Genomic DNA, 12,560 nt, shown 5'->3' with positions numbered 1-12,560 from the left:
CTCTCTCCTGCATGGCCTCTTCTTCTTGCCGCTCGCATGGACCCACCACTTCCTCTTCTAGGCCACGTGGGGCAGGAAGAAAGAGAAGTCATGCCATCACCTCCCCCAGACCAGTGGCGCCCTAGGCCGACCACCTAGTTTGCCTAGTGCTTCCTGCCATGTATTTTTACTCCATGTGTTAGTGGGCTATAAGTCATAAATAAATAAAACCCATGCTAGAATGTAATTATGATTTTAGCGCAAGTTTTTTTTTAACATCACTCCCCAAAGAAACTACAAAGTGGTGTTACTTAATTTAATTGAGCAAGGAAATGGGTGTGGGTGGGACACTCAAGTGGCGAACTGCACTTCTGTAAAGAGTAATTAGCATGCAAATCTAATTAAGTTGCAGACAGTCAAACAACTGAACAGAGATGTTAGCAAGTAGTCAGAAAGCAAGCACAGTTCTTTAAACACATTCTGGTACACCCACTGGAGAATTATGTATAAAAGAGACCGGGAAAGGAAAATTGGTTTTTACTTGCTAATTTTCATTCCTGGAATACCACAGATCAGTCCCGACTCCTGGGTTTGGCCTGCCTGCCAGCAGATGGAGACAGAAGAAAAGCTTTACTGACACTGCTACTTAACCTAGTGTGTCATCTTCAGTCCCTCAGTATGACTTGTACCCAAGCCAAGATGAAAATAACTATAACTGAGACCCTCAATCCCAATCAACGAGCAGAAGGAAGGTGGAGCCTATATGGAAAACTCTGTCAATATTAAGCAGAACATCATGAAATCAAACAAACCACTCTGCATCATTTTCATACTGCCATGACGAGTGGGCTTTACTGAACGGGCAGGGTTCTGGACTGATCTGTGGTATTCCAGGAATGAAAATTAGCAGATAAGAATCAATTTTCCTTTCCTGTTCATACCCCAAATCAGTCCAGACTCCTAGGATGTATCCAAGCTCCCCTACACTGGGTGGGAACGTGACAGGCCCACTTGTAGTACACTCGCACCAAAATCAGCTGAGTCCGGCATCCAGATATCCAGCCGTTAATATCAGGTGAAAGTGTGTAGTGAAGCCCAAAACGCTGCCCAACAGAACTCCTGTGGGGAAGCTAGCGCACACACAACCTACGAGGCTGTTGATGCCCCAGTAGAATGGGCCCTTAGTCCTCAGGAACTGGATGACCCCTACGAATGTATGATGATCCAATTGCCTCCTTCAGCTACCGCGCAATAGTAGCCATGGAAGCCTCACTTCCTCTCTTCGGACCGTCTCATAGCGTGAATAAGTGATCCGATTTCTGAAAGCCGATGGTAACCTTCAAATACCACAAGAATGCTTGACCGTCTAACCAATGAGGCTCTCTGACTGAGATGAAATACAGAGATTACCATTGGCAGAAAGAAAGGTAGTATGTATCATGACATTCCTGCCTCCGATATCTGTAGAAAAGGGTCCTGACCAAATTAGGCCTGCAGCTCCGAAATACTTCCCACAGAGCAAAGAGCCAACAAAAAGATCTTCTTTATGGTAAGATACTTTTAGAATCACCACTATATTCAGATGCAGTAGTTGAAAATCAGAAAGAACTTATATTTTCATATATATAGTGGTGATTGTAAATTTGTTTTGGTTATTGGTTAAGCTTCAGTTTTCTCCGATACAGTTTGAAACACAATTGCTTTATATCCTCACTTTGTTCAATTTTGAGAAGATACTTTTAGAGACACCCTTATCAATGGCTCAAACAGAGCTCCATGGAGCACTTGCAACACTAGATTAAGGTTCCACAAGGAACACATCTTTTTCACTGAAGGACACAAATGCTTCTCCCCCAAAGAAAAAATGAGCCATATTCGGATGAGAAGCTAGGGCCACCCCCTGCACCTCACCCTGAAAACCTAAGGCTGCCACCTACACTCGAAGGGAATGAAAGGACCCTTTGGCACAACAAGTCAAACTATGCAAAGCGAAGCTTGAACAGTAGGCATAACTCTATGCCCCAGACATCATGTTTCAAACACTTTCCACCCTCTCACATAAACCAAGGAAATGGAAAGTCACCTGACTTGTAACAAGGTGGTAATGGCCTCTCCGGAGTATCTCTTCCATGCCAACAAATCCGTTCAAAAGCCAGGTTGTGAGACAGAAGTGATCTGCCTTATCCAAGAGCATTAACTATGCTTAATCAACTCGTGAAAATAACCGAACCTTAGTTGGTGGACTTTAAAATTTACTAGGTCCACCAACCACGGCCACCATGGACATTCTGGAGCCACATCTATCACCTTTTCCTGGAGCCTCTCTAATCGATGCAACAGCCTGCCCGCCAGAGGCCATTATGGGGAAAACGTATAGGAAGATCTCTGTCGGTCATGGTAGGACTCTCTCTCACCTGAGACTAAAAAAAGACTCACCTTGGCACTCTGTCTTGATGCCATCAGATCCATCTAGGTTCTACCCACTGGACCCAAATATGGTTCATCGCTCGCTGCCTCTGTCAGTTCCCCTTCTTTGGGGTCAAACACTTGCCGACTGAGAAAATCACCTAAAAATAATCTATGCTGGCAGAGCTGTCAGGTGTTGCTCCTCCTAGCCCAATAATTCCTTAGCCTCCTGAAAGACCATCCGACACTTGGTTCTACCCCGTCAGTTGATATAAGCTACTGCCATTGCATTGACTAATAGGACTTGCATTTGCAATGCTAAGACGCTCTCACGTCGACCTATGATAACCCACAACGCTTCCTCTGTTGACCATTGGCCTTCAGCCGTCAGCCCCCCAACTCCAAGAGACTGGCCTCACTAGTTACTACCCTCCAGACCGGGATGTCCAAGCCTATCCTTGTGCCAGGTTGATCCAAGAAGGCCACCACAAGAAACCAGACCGGGACATCAGAGGTTGAAAACTCTTCTGACGATGTGTTCCCATGTGAAAGGATTGCCTTCTGAAGGGGTCGAATGTGAACGAACACTCAGGGAATGTCAATACTATAGAACTTAGAACCCATCGATAGTCCCCAACCCTGGGAAACAATAGCCTCAACAAATGGCGAATTTTTATCAGCAGCTTCATCACTCTGTCCACTGTGAGAAATATCTTGCCTCTCCCGGCAATGAAACAGGCCCCAATATCCTTCAGGGAAGGATCAGATTGAGATTGCTCTTTGCCAGGTTCACCGTCCAGCCCACAGACCACAGCCTCTCTATGACCTCCTGCTTTGACTGATGTCATGGGGCCTCCGACTTCACCCGAAAGAGCCAGTTATCCAAATGAGGATGCACTAGGACTACTTCCTTCCATATAGCTGCAGCTACTGCCATCATCACCATGAGGAAGCTTTGCAGGGCCCTCGCTCATCTTAATGGAAAACCGCAAAAATGAAAAGGATCTCCTAGAATCATAAGTGTTAGGAACTTCTGATGCTCCGTCTGAATGGGTGAAGTTAAGCTATGGTTAGATCCAAGAACGCCAGGTATGCACCTTTGTGGACAGCTGCTATGACTAATCAAAGAGTCTCTATTCAATGCCGTGTATCCTGAGGATCACATTCACCCTTCTGCACCTCAATTTGGGCCTATAAATTCCTCCTTTCTTTAGGACCATGAAGTAAATGGAATATCTTCTTCTTCCCTGAGATCAAACTGGCCTCAAATCATTGCGAGACCCCATCTAACTCCATCTCCCTAACCGCAGCTTTCTTGAGCTAGCTCATGCCATCTCCGAAAGGCCCGAGCTTAAGCTTTGCCTCTGAAAGAAGGAAGATACTTTATTCTGTCAACTTCTCCTGTTGTCCTCGAACAGCGGACTAATGGAGAAGTGGTGCTTGCTTCCTTGTGGTCTGTCCTTGGGTAACTTATGCCATTTGGACTCTCCCAGATGTTTCACCAATGGTTCCAGGTCCTCCTTGATTTAGAGGTTTGCCCTTGAAAAGGGGGAGAGCCCAGTGAGATCTGGACCAAATCTTCCACACAAGAACCTTCTGGCCGATACGAAATCATAATCCTAGGGAATATCCTAATCAAACCATAGAGAGTGTTCGCAATGTAGTCCACTGCCACCTCCAAACGTCCCGCTTGTCTGGCTGGAGCCAAGGAAACTTTGCCTGAACTGATGTAGTGGGTAGACAAATTGGTGATTATTTTGACTTATAATATCCAACACACTTATTTATAAGTATAGAAGTTTTTACTTATAAATCTGAGAATATGCAATAAAAGCATACAAGATTAGATTTTTGTATTAAGAATATATACAAAGATACTTCCCCTCACAGTTTCCAGTGTGAGTCTTATATATCTCGGGAAAGAGGGAAACACATCACTGTGAAATCAGGAACAGTTCGTCAGGCACTTTAATATCCATCAAGCTTTTCTTCTGATCTGTTCTTTCTCTGTTGACAAATTGTCTGTTTCACGTTGGTTTCTTTAAGTTAATTTTTCTGACCTATTCCCGTTTATTCTCTGGGCTACTCCTATATGTTCTTGTTATTTGATGAGGCCCCACTATCTGTGCTGAGCACATCAGCAACAGTTAGGGGTGTGGTTAGGTTGCTGATGTCCTGCTGTTCCCTGATATCTACAATGTTAGCCTCATGAGTAACTAGTCTTTAATATATCTGATCTCATGACTTGTTCCTTGTTACAAGCAAGTTAAGAAAAATGGCATATTTATTTTCAGAACTTATAGGCTTATATCCAGCAATTACACTAGAAAATATTAGTGATTTTCTTTGTTCCATTACTTTCTATCGCTTTACAAAGTTTGCCTACCAATTTGCCTACTCACTATATTAAACTAAATAACTCCCTAAATAATTTTATACACCTGACTGCATGCTGCATGGAGTGCAATCATGCTCTTTGCATAAAGCTATTGCATACCGCCATCTACCTTCTGGTCCTATGCGACTTTCAGAGCAGTGGAGCCTGCCACCGGGATGGTGGCTTCCTGGGTCACCGCCAATACGAAGCCTCCACTTTTGGCAGCATCAAGAGTCCAAGGCCTCCTCTTGCAGTGGACACAGTTTCACCAATGCTTTTCCCACATTATACCAGTCTCTAGAGTATCCCATTCCCATACCACCAACTTCTTTACCGACCTATAGAAGGGAAAAACCCTCACCAGCTCTTGTGAGCCTTTCATGACAGAGTCCAGCTCTTCATGATAAGGTCCAGCCCTTCATGATTTGACTCTTCATGTAGCCACTCAATCTATAACTCCTCCAATCCATGTGAAGTTAAATGCTGCCATTCCTCATTTCTGAATATGCGAACCACATTAGGATCATACCCTTTAGTCACCGGCCCCTCCACAGGAACAGCAAGATCTTGCGTCGATTTTGCTGCCTGAGACTCGGCCACAGGAATATCTGCTCCCTCGGAGTCCTGCCTCGAATTGCCTTCTAACTTTGCAAACCAAGTCATCACAAGATATTCCTAGACCTCTTCTCAGGGTCCAACCTTGGTGATTTTTTTTTTAAACAGCCTCAGGCAACTCTGGGAGCCAGCATGCATCTCCCTGCCACATTCCTAGCCAGAAAGGTCTCATGTAGAAACAGGACCAACTCCAGCTCAAAGCCTTATGACTATGTGTTATTGATCTGTTGCAAGGAGTTAGCAATCTGTTTTTATTTAGGAGAGTTGTGGGTGGATCCTCGGATTGGTGGAATGATCCAGAGAGGGACCACCGGTCAGGCTCAGAGTTAGGAGACAGACACACACTAGTTCTTTTATTAGACAGTATACTGAACCACCAGAGGTGGCAGTAGTGAGCTGGAATACCCGGCTGGGATGTAGTCCCTCAGATACTGGAACAGCGATCCCTGGAGGCTGAGCTGTAGAGAAACTGAAATATAGTGAGTAGGCAGGGTATGCAGAGTTCATAGACAGAACCTGATGGTAACACTCACACAATGTCTCATAGAAGCCCAGGAGCTGGAATGAAGTAGGCCCTCGAAGAGCAAGTACCTGGTTCCAGGGAAAGCTCTGAGAGTGCGATGGTAACTCACAGATGTAGTAGGCAACGATGACGTCCAGGCAGACGTGAATTCCGAAGAAGTCTGGGAACGAGGGCCCTCGAGGAGCAAGTACCGATTCCAGACTGCAACCTACAAAGTAAGAGAGAGAGCGAGGCCCCCGAGGAGTGGGTACCCCTGGTAAGTCCGAGGAGGCAGAGTAGCGTAGATAGAACGAATCCTTATCTGTATCCTTATCCTTGATAACTCGAGTTGTTAGCAATTCAGAGACCTTTAAATATCTGAAGCGGATGACGTCATCTCAAGGGGACGCCCCTGAGGTTCACGCCACTTCTGGTACTTAAGGTGGGGCCGCGCCGCGTGCGCGCCCCTAGGCATCAGGTCAACATGGCGGTTTGCAGCATCCGGCCGGTCCTGGGATGCTGGACGAGGACGGCCGAAGAACACCGTGGCAGCCAGCCTTCCATCAACCCTGGAGGGAGTCGCCAATGCTGTAAGGTGGGCGGAGTGGAGAAGTCGGGCAGCAACGGTCGCAACAGTACCCCCTTCAAAGGGCGATCTCCTCTTCAGGTACCAGATAGGTTGAAGGATGCGCGAGATGGAACTGATGAAGCATCTCTTTGTCCAAGATATTGGTCTGAGGCTCCCAAGAGTGTTCTTCAGGGCCGAAACCTTCCCACAATAGAAGGTATTCAAAAGTCTTGCCTCTTATGAACATCCAGAATCTCTTCGACTTTGTATTCTAAGTCGTCTTCTGCAATGATGACAGGTGGATCTTGAGTCTTGGAAGAAAATTCGCTGAGTATGTTATTGTAGAAGTCAGCAGCGATGGCTGCTGGGGACATCACTGATCTTCAGTGGAAGTGGCGAAGTTGGGGGAACGTCCAAAGCCCACTTCAAGTTGTAACACAATAGTGGATCTTCTAATTTGATGAGGGGACTCCTCAGGTCTTCCACTAGACGTCTGAGAATGAAGTTGCCTCCTGCCTCTGAGTCCACCAGGGCAGGAGTCTGAACCGTGATTGGTCCGTAGGTCAACGAGACTGGGAGAGAGAGCGGATGAGATGTCGCGGTATGGCCTAAGAACAGTCCTCCTGCAGGACTTAGGCCCGTCGTTTCTCGGACGAATGGAGCATGTAGAAAGATCATGGCCAGGTTGACCACAGTACATGCAAAGGCTGCGCTTCTTCCGAAATCTTCTCTCCTTTGAAATCTTCTCTCCTTTGAAGTCAAGTGTCCATGACCAAGTTACTACCCAAGTTACTACCCCTACTACCTCTAACTAATCAAGCTAGATATTTCACTTGGATGCAGCTCCATCACCGCTCTCTACATTAATGGTGGGGGTGGAAGGGAATTAGAACCAAGAGCTAAGAGAAACAGATAAGTATGAGAGAAAAAATTAGGGAAGCTTGCTGGGCAGACTGGATGGGCCATTTGGTCTTCTTCTGCCGTCATTTCTATGTTTCTATGTTTCTATATAAGTTGCATAGGTTCATCTGTATCAGCAGCAGGGATTACTGGAACCATCCGAGGTGTAGAGACAGCACTGGCCTATTTCAACCTGGGTAACACCCTAGGCTGGAGTTCCTTCACTTTGTCCCGGAGCCGGTGATCAATCCGAGTGGCCAAGGCTACTAATTCGTCCAGCAAGTCAGGTGTTTGGCGAGCAGCCAGCTCGTCCTTTAAACGGTTATCCAGGCCTCTGCAAAAGAGAGTCTTGAGACATTTGGGGTCCCAGTGAAGTTCTGCCGCAAGAGTTTTGAACTCTATGGCGAATTCAGCCAATGATCTGTTGCCTTGCTTCAAATCCACTAAAGCAGAACCGGCTACAAAAGTTCGAGCAGGGTCAACAAAAAAGGATTTAAACAAGTCCATAAATCCTTATACTGAACCACCAGAGGTGGCAGTAGTGAGCTGGAAGCGCCCGGCTGGGCTGTAGTCCCTCAGATACTGGAACAGTGATCCCTGAATGGCTTGAGCTGTAGAGAAACTGAAATATAGTGAGTAGGCAGGGTATGCAGAGTTCATGGACAGAACCTGATGGTAACACTCACACACTGTCTCATAGAAGCCCAGGAGCTGGAATGAAGTAGGCCCTGGAGGAGCGAGTACCTGGTTCCAGGGAAAGCTCTGAGAGAGCGATGGTAACTCACAGATGTAGTAGGCAGCAGTGACTTCCAGGCAGAAGTGAATTCCGAAGAAGTCCGGGAACGAGGGCCCTCGAGGAGCGAGTACCGATTCCAGACTGCAACCTACAAAGTAAGAGAGAGAGCGAGGCCCCCGAGGAGCGGGTACCCCTGGTAAGTCCGAGGAGGCAGAGTAGCATAGATAGAATGAATCCTTATCCATATCCTTATCCTTGCTAACTCGAGTTGTTAGCAATTCAGAGACCTTTAAATATCTGAAGCGGATGACGTCATCTCAGTGGGACACCCCTGAGGTTCGCGCCACTTCTGGTACTTGAGGCGGGGCCGCGCCGTGCGCGCGCCCCTAGGCATCAGGTCAACATGGCGGTTTGCAGCGTCGGGCCGGTCCGGGGACGCCGGACAAGGACGGCCGAAGAATGCCGCGGTGGCCAGCCTTCCATCAACCCCGGAGGGAGTCGCCAATGCGGTAAGGTAGGCGGAGTGGAGACGTCGGGCAGTGACGGTTGCAACACTATATAGCCCCATCCTTGAGGGGGTCCTTGGTGACTTCTAAGATATCTTGCACCCTCAAGGGTCTGCGCATGGCCAGGGATAGAGAAAGAAGGGATTTCCCCCTCCCAGCTCATTCTTTTCTCCTGCACAGGTGGACAAAATGGCCCCCATTCCTGCAGCACCTGCACCTGACAATTTGGTTACACTCTTCTCGTAGCACGGTGCGGAGATGCAGCAGCCACCGAGACCTGCCTCCTACACAGCTCACCATATCATCAGCTTCTGCCATGAACCTTTGCCAGCGCCATGAGATCATTTCCCCCCTTAGTGGGTGGTCATCAATGGAACGTCGTCTGCCTCGTGGTCAGACCCCCAAGCACCGGTCACATCAGCCACTGCCGTATCTGCAGATGCTGCTGTGTCCGACTTTCCTGCCTCCCACGCACCCCAGTAAGCTGCACAGCTCCTATTAAGCAAGGTAGTCACGTGGTGCACCTTAGCCGATCCCTGGTTGTTTTCACTGCAGGCTTGACAGCCGTGATCTCTCTGAGCTGGACACCCCCCCCCCCGCCCCCGCCCCCGAGCCATATAAATCCCGTTCCCGGGCACTCAACATTTGCCCTTAGTCACACTGGCAAACTTTTCTATTTTTCTTTTAAACAAGCAAAACTAATAAAGAAAGGAAGGTAATACTTTCCTTGGGAGGAAGGAGAGAAGGCCACGTGGGAGATAGGAAGAGAGTCAAACCACTGGCTATCCATGCCCTCGCTGTTGTTGCTCTGAAGCCTGTCAGGTTCCCCAACCCCTTGCTCAGGCACCCATGTTCACATCGTCGTTGTGCCGAGTCAGGGTCACCAACCCCTTGCTCAACCACTCAACCTGGGGGATGGCCTCTCCCCTGGGAATAATGCCTCAAATCTCTTTCCTTGTGCTACTTCTTGTTGTTTTTATTTTAAACTCCACACTGCAGGTTTTACATCTCTACTATCTGCTGGAAACAGAGAAATGCTGAGGGACTGCAGGTGGCACACAGGATAAGCAGCAGTGTCAGTAAAGCTTTGCTTCTCTGTCTCCATCTGCTGGCAGGGAGGCAAAACCCAGGAGTCTGGACTGATCTGGAGTGCATTCAAAATATTTCAGCCTACAACTTCTAATAATGGAACAAAAATGATCTTTACCCATTGAGTTTAGAGTTTCATAATTCTCCTCCATCGTCTTCTTGTAAAGCTCCTTCTGCCATTCTTCCAACATCTCCCACTCGTCCTCAGAGAAATAGACAGCGACGTCCTCAAAGGTTACAGGGACCTGGAACAGGAAGAGGGAACCCGCTCAGCACCCGTAGTAATGCGCTGGCAGGAGCCCACCTTCCACCCGTCTCCCTTTGAAAATTACTCCCTGAAAAAGTGAGTGACATTTTGCCTCGTCAAAGGGAACCCCAAGACTGTAACCCGGGTGGAAGTATGTATGTGTGCACATCCCCACTGTCATCACTGTAATTCCTGGGGGAATTCTTTGCCACTGTAGAATGCAGAATTTGCGTAGAATTCCCCTTCCAGAATCCAGGCTACAGGCAGGATTGTGGCAATAATTCATATTTACTCCGCGAGCCTTGCCGAAAAATGCTCCACGAGCCTGAAGACCCATACCTGGGATATCTCCGGGCAGGGAGGACTTCTGAAGGCAGTATGAGAGCTATCACCCGGGGAGGGGGAGAGAGAGGGAGGGAGAGAGTGAGAGAGAACTGTACAAGGGAGAACATGACTCTTTATCTCTCTACCATTATAAGAGGGGCACTTTCAACTCGGGGGTGGGTTGGACGGGGGGGGGGCGGTGTCTAGGGCGCTACAAACCCTTGCTAAGTGAGAAAAATGTAAATACTGGACTGCACTGAAATGCAGAATGATCATTTGCAAAAAATAATAGTGTTATTTCAACAAATAAATGTGCAGAATTTAGAAAATGTGTGCACAGAAATTTTTATTTTTTTGGTGCAGAATGTTCAATTTTTTTGCACAGAATTCCCCCAGAAGTGCACTGTACTAACCTGTTGCCACCGTGGGAGAAACACAGAGGGGGGGCCAGCTCTTATGGCACCCTCATGCGTGTGTTCACACAGCAGGGGCCGAGGCAGCCAGTGGGAAGAGCTCAGGACATGTGCACGTACGGGGCTGAGTAAGAGAGGGGACCAGTGTAATCAGAGAAATCAACCGAGACAGACATGAAACAGGGAGTTTTGTGAGTTGCAAGGTTATTAGTTTATCGCAGGGATGTGCTTTCATTTGAAATACAATTTTCCCATTTTGTTTTATTTCATCTTGCCTGTGCCTGGTCACTGCCTTAAAGGACAAACGGGCGGATGCAATATCGGATCGCGTGAAACGAGCGCTCATGATTGAGCGCCCGCTCTCCTAAAGTGTATCCAGCCACCTCTCCTGGGTGCGCGATTCATTATTTAAATGAGGGGGAGGGGTCGCGCTAAAAAGGAGATGCTAGGGAAAACTGTGCATCCTCGGCATCGGGTGCACAGGAGAGGCGGCTGTCAGTGCGGGCTGGGAAAACAGAGGCTCAATAGGAGCGTCCCTTTTCCCCAGCTACCGGCACAAGATACACGGCCTGGATCGTCTTCTATGTTGTGCGTCTATATTGGGCGCCCCATATTTTTTTTTTTTTTACTTCAATCTGCTTTCCGTGGTTCCTCCTACATGACGATACTAAGTGGAGAAATCATAGAAAGCTGGAATTTTTCTTTTTCCAGTGAGCCCTTGAGCGAGGCACACCTTTACTCCAGCCCTGGGCCGGCATAAAATGTGCCGCATTGCAATGGGCACATTGGCTGCGCGGGAACATTTTTGAACCGTGGAGATGACCAAATAGCCTCATCTGCATGGAATTTACATGTGATGACCGCTATTAGCTACACGCTTGACTGGACGTGCTAATTTCTGTATTGCAACACGGGTTATGGACACGAGTCCAAATCGCGGGTTAAGCCATGCGTTGGCCACAGCGCACGGTTTTGCATCGGTCTGACAGCGCGCTGTGTGGAGCAGCCACTATCAGCATCCCCAGGGCTTTGGAGGTGCGAAGCAAAAGTACAGTAAATGCGATGAATTGAAGAGGAACTGCGAGGTGCCGGCTCCGCCTGCCATTGTTCCTGTCACTTAAGAAGGGACCCTTCCTGTCCAAATGTCTTGCTACACAGCCCCCCGGAACCCATGGCTTCAGGGATGGGGAGGGGAGAGCAAAGGTGCACCAATCCCCCTCCTGTCAGGTGCTGGAATAATCGTGCTTGTGAAATCTCCTTTGCCAGCCCTGGAGTGAAAACGTGGGGGAGTGGCAAAGGGGATTTTCTGGAGTGAAAGCTGCTCCCCTCTGCCCCTCCTACCTGTGCAGCAGGCTCTGCCTCGGCCATGCTCTCTCCTGGGGAGGAGGAAGCTGCAGGCTCTCCCTTCTCTCTCTTTCTTCAGGCTCTGCTTCTCTCTCAATGGGGAGGCTAACGGAGAAGCTGCAGGAAATGTTCCGGGTTAGGAGGGAGGAAAGGTGAAGGGGAAGGGAGGAGGGATCTAGGCAGAGAAACAGATAACTTTATTGTCCTTACAATTTTTACAAACGTTGCCAAAGTAATATGTAAAGTAGTTAAAATAAAAGGGGGAAAAATGTAAAATAATGATAATAACAGTAAGAGAAAATTATAGAAGAACAATAACAAGGCCAATTCCCAGATTCTGGTGCTTGATCTTGTTGTTCCTGAGCAGGTTACATTTCTGGCTTACTGGCAGGATACAACATTTTTTTTTGCTCTAGCTGATGTTTCTTCTTTTTCTCCCAGGATTATATAGAGGGCATTTTTTCACTCATTTGTTTGTGGCAAGTCTTTGATTTTCTCTGCCAGCTTTGGGAAATATGCATCTGTGATATAATTGAACTTTTCTTAGTACAGGA

At 47.8% G+C, this 12,560-nt stretch overlaps 1 protein-coding gene across 1 annotated transcript in view; it reads right to left on the bottom strand.

Annotated features, from left to right (window-relative positions):
• LOC115082138 (gastrula zinc finger protein XlCGF26.1-like) overlaps positions 1-12,138 on the bottom strand; it is a 32,404-nt gene extending 20,266 nt beyond the window's left edge. The window contains exons 1-2 of the mRNA XM_029586396.1: positions 12,004-12,138; positions 9,797-9,923 (exon numbers count right to left, since the gene is read on the bottom strand). Of these exons, the coding sequence (XP_029442256.1) occupies positions 9,797-9,923; positions 12,004-12,030 (154 nt within the window). The 5' untranslated portion in view covers positions 12,031-12,138. The remainder of the gene's footprint in view (positions 1-9,796; positions 9,924-12,003) is intronic.
• Positions 12,139-12,560: the final 422 nt, after the last annotated feature.

The sequence above is a fragment of the Rhinatrema bivittatum genome, unplaced genomic scaffold, assembly GCF_901001135.1.
Source record: "Rhinatrema bivittatum unplaced genomic scaffold, aRhiBiv1.1, whole genome shotgun sequence".
NCBI classification, from domain to species: domain Eukaryota; kingdom Metazoa; phylum Chordata; class Amphibia; order Gymnophiona; family Rhinatrematidae; genus Rhinatrema; species Rhinatrema bivittatum.
The sequence above is the reverse complement of the archived record's forward strand: the minus strand, read 5'-3'. Positions and strand labels throughout refer to the sequence as shown.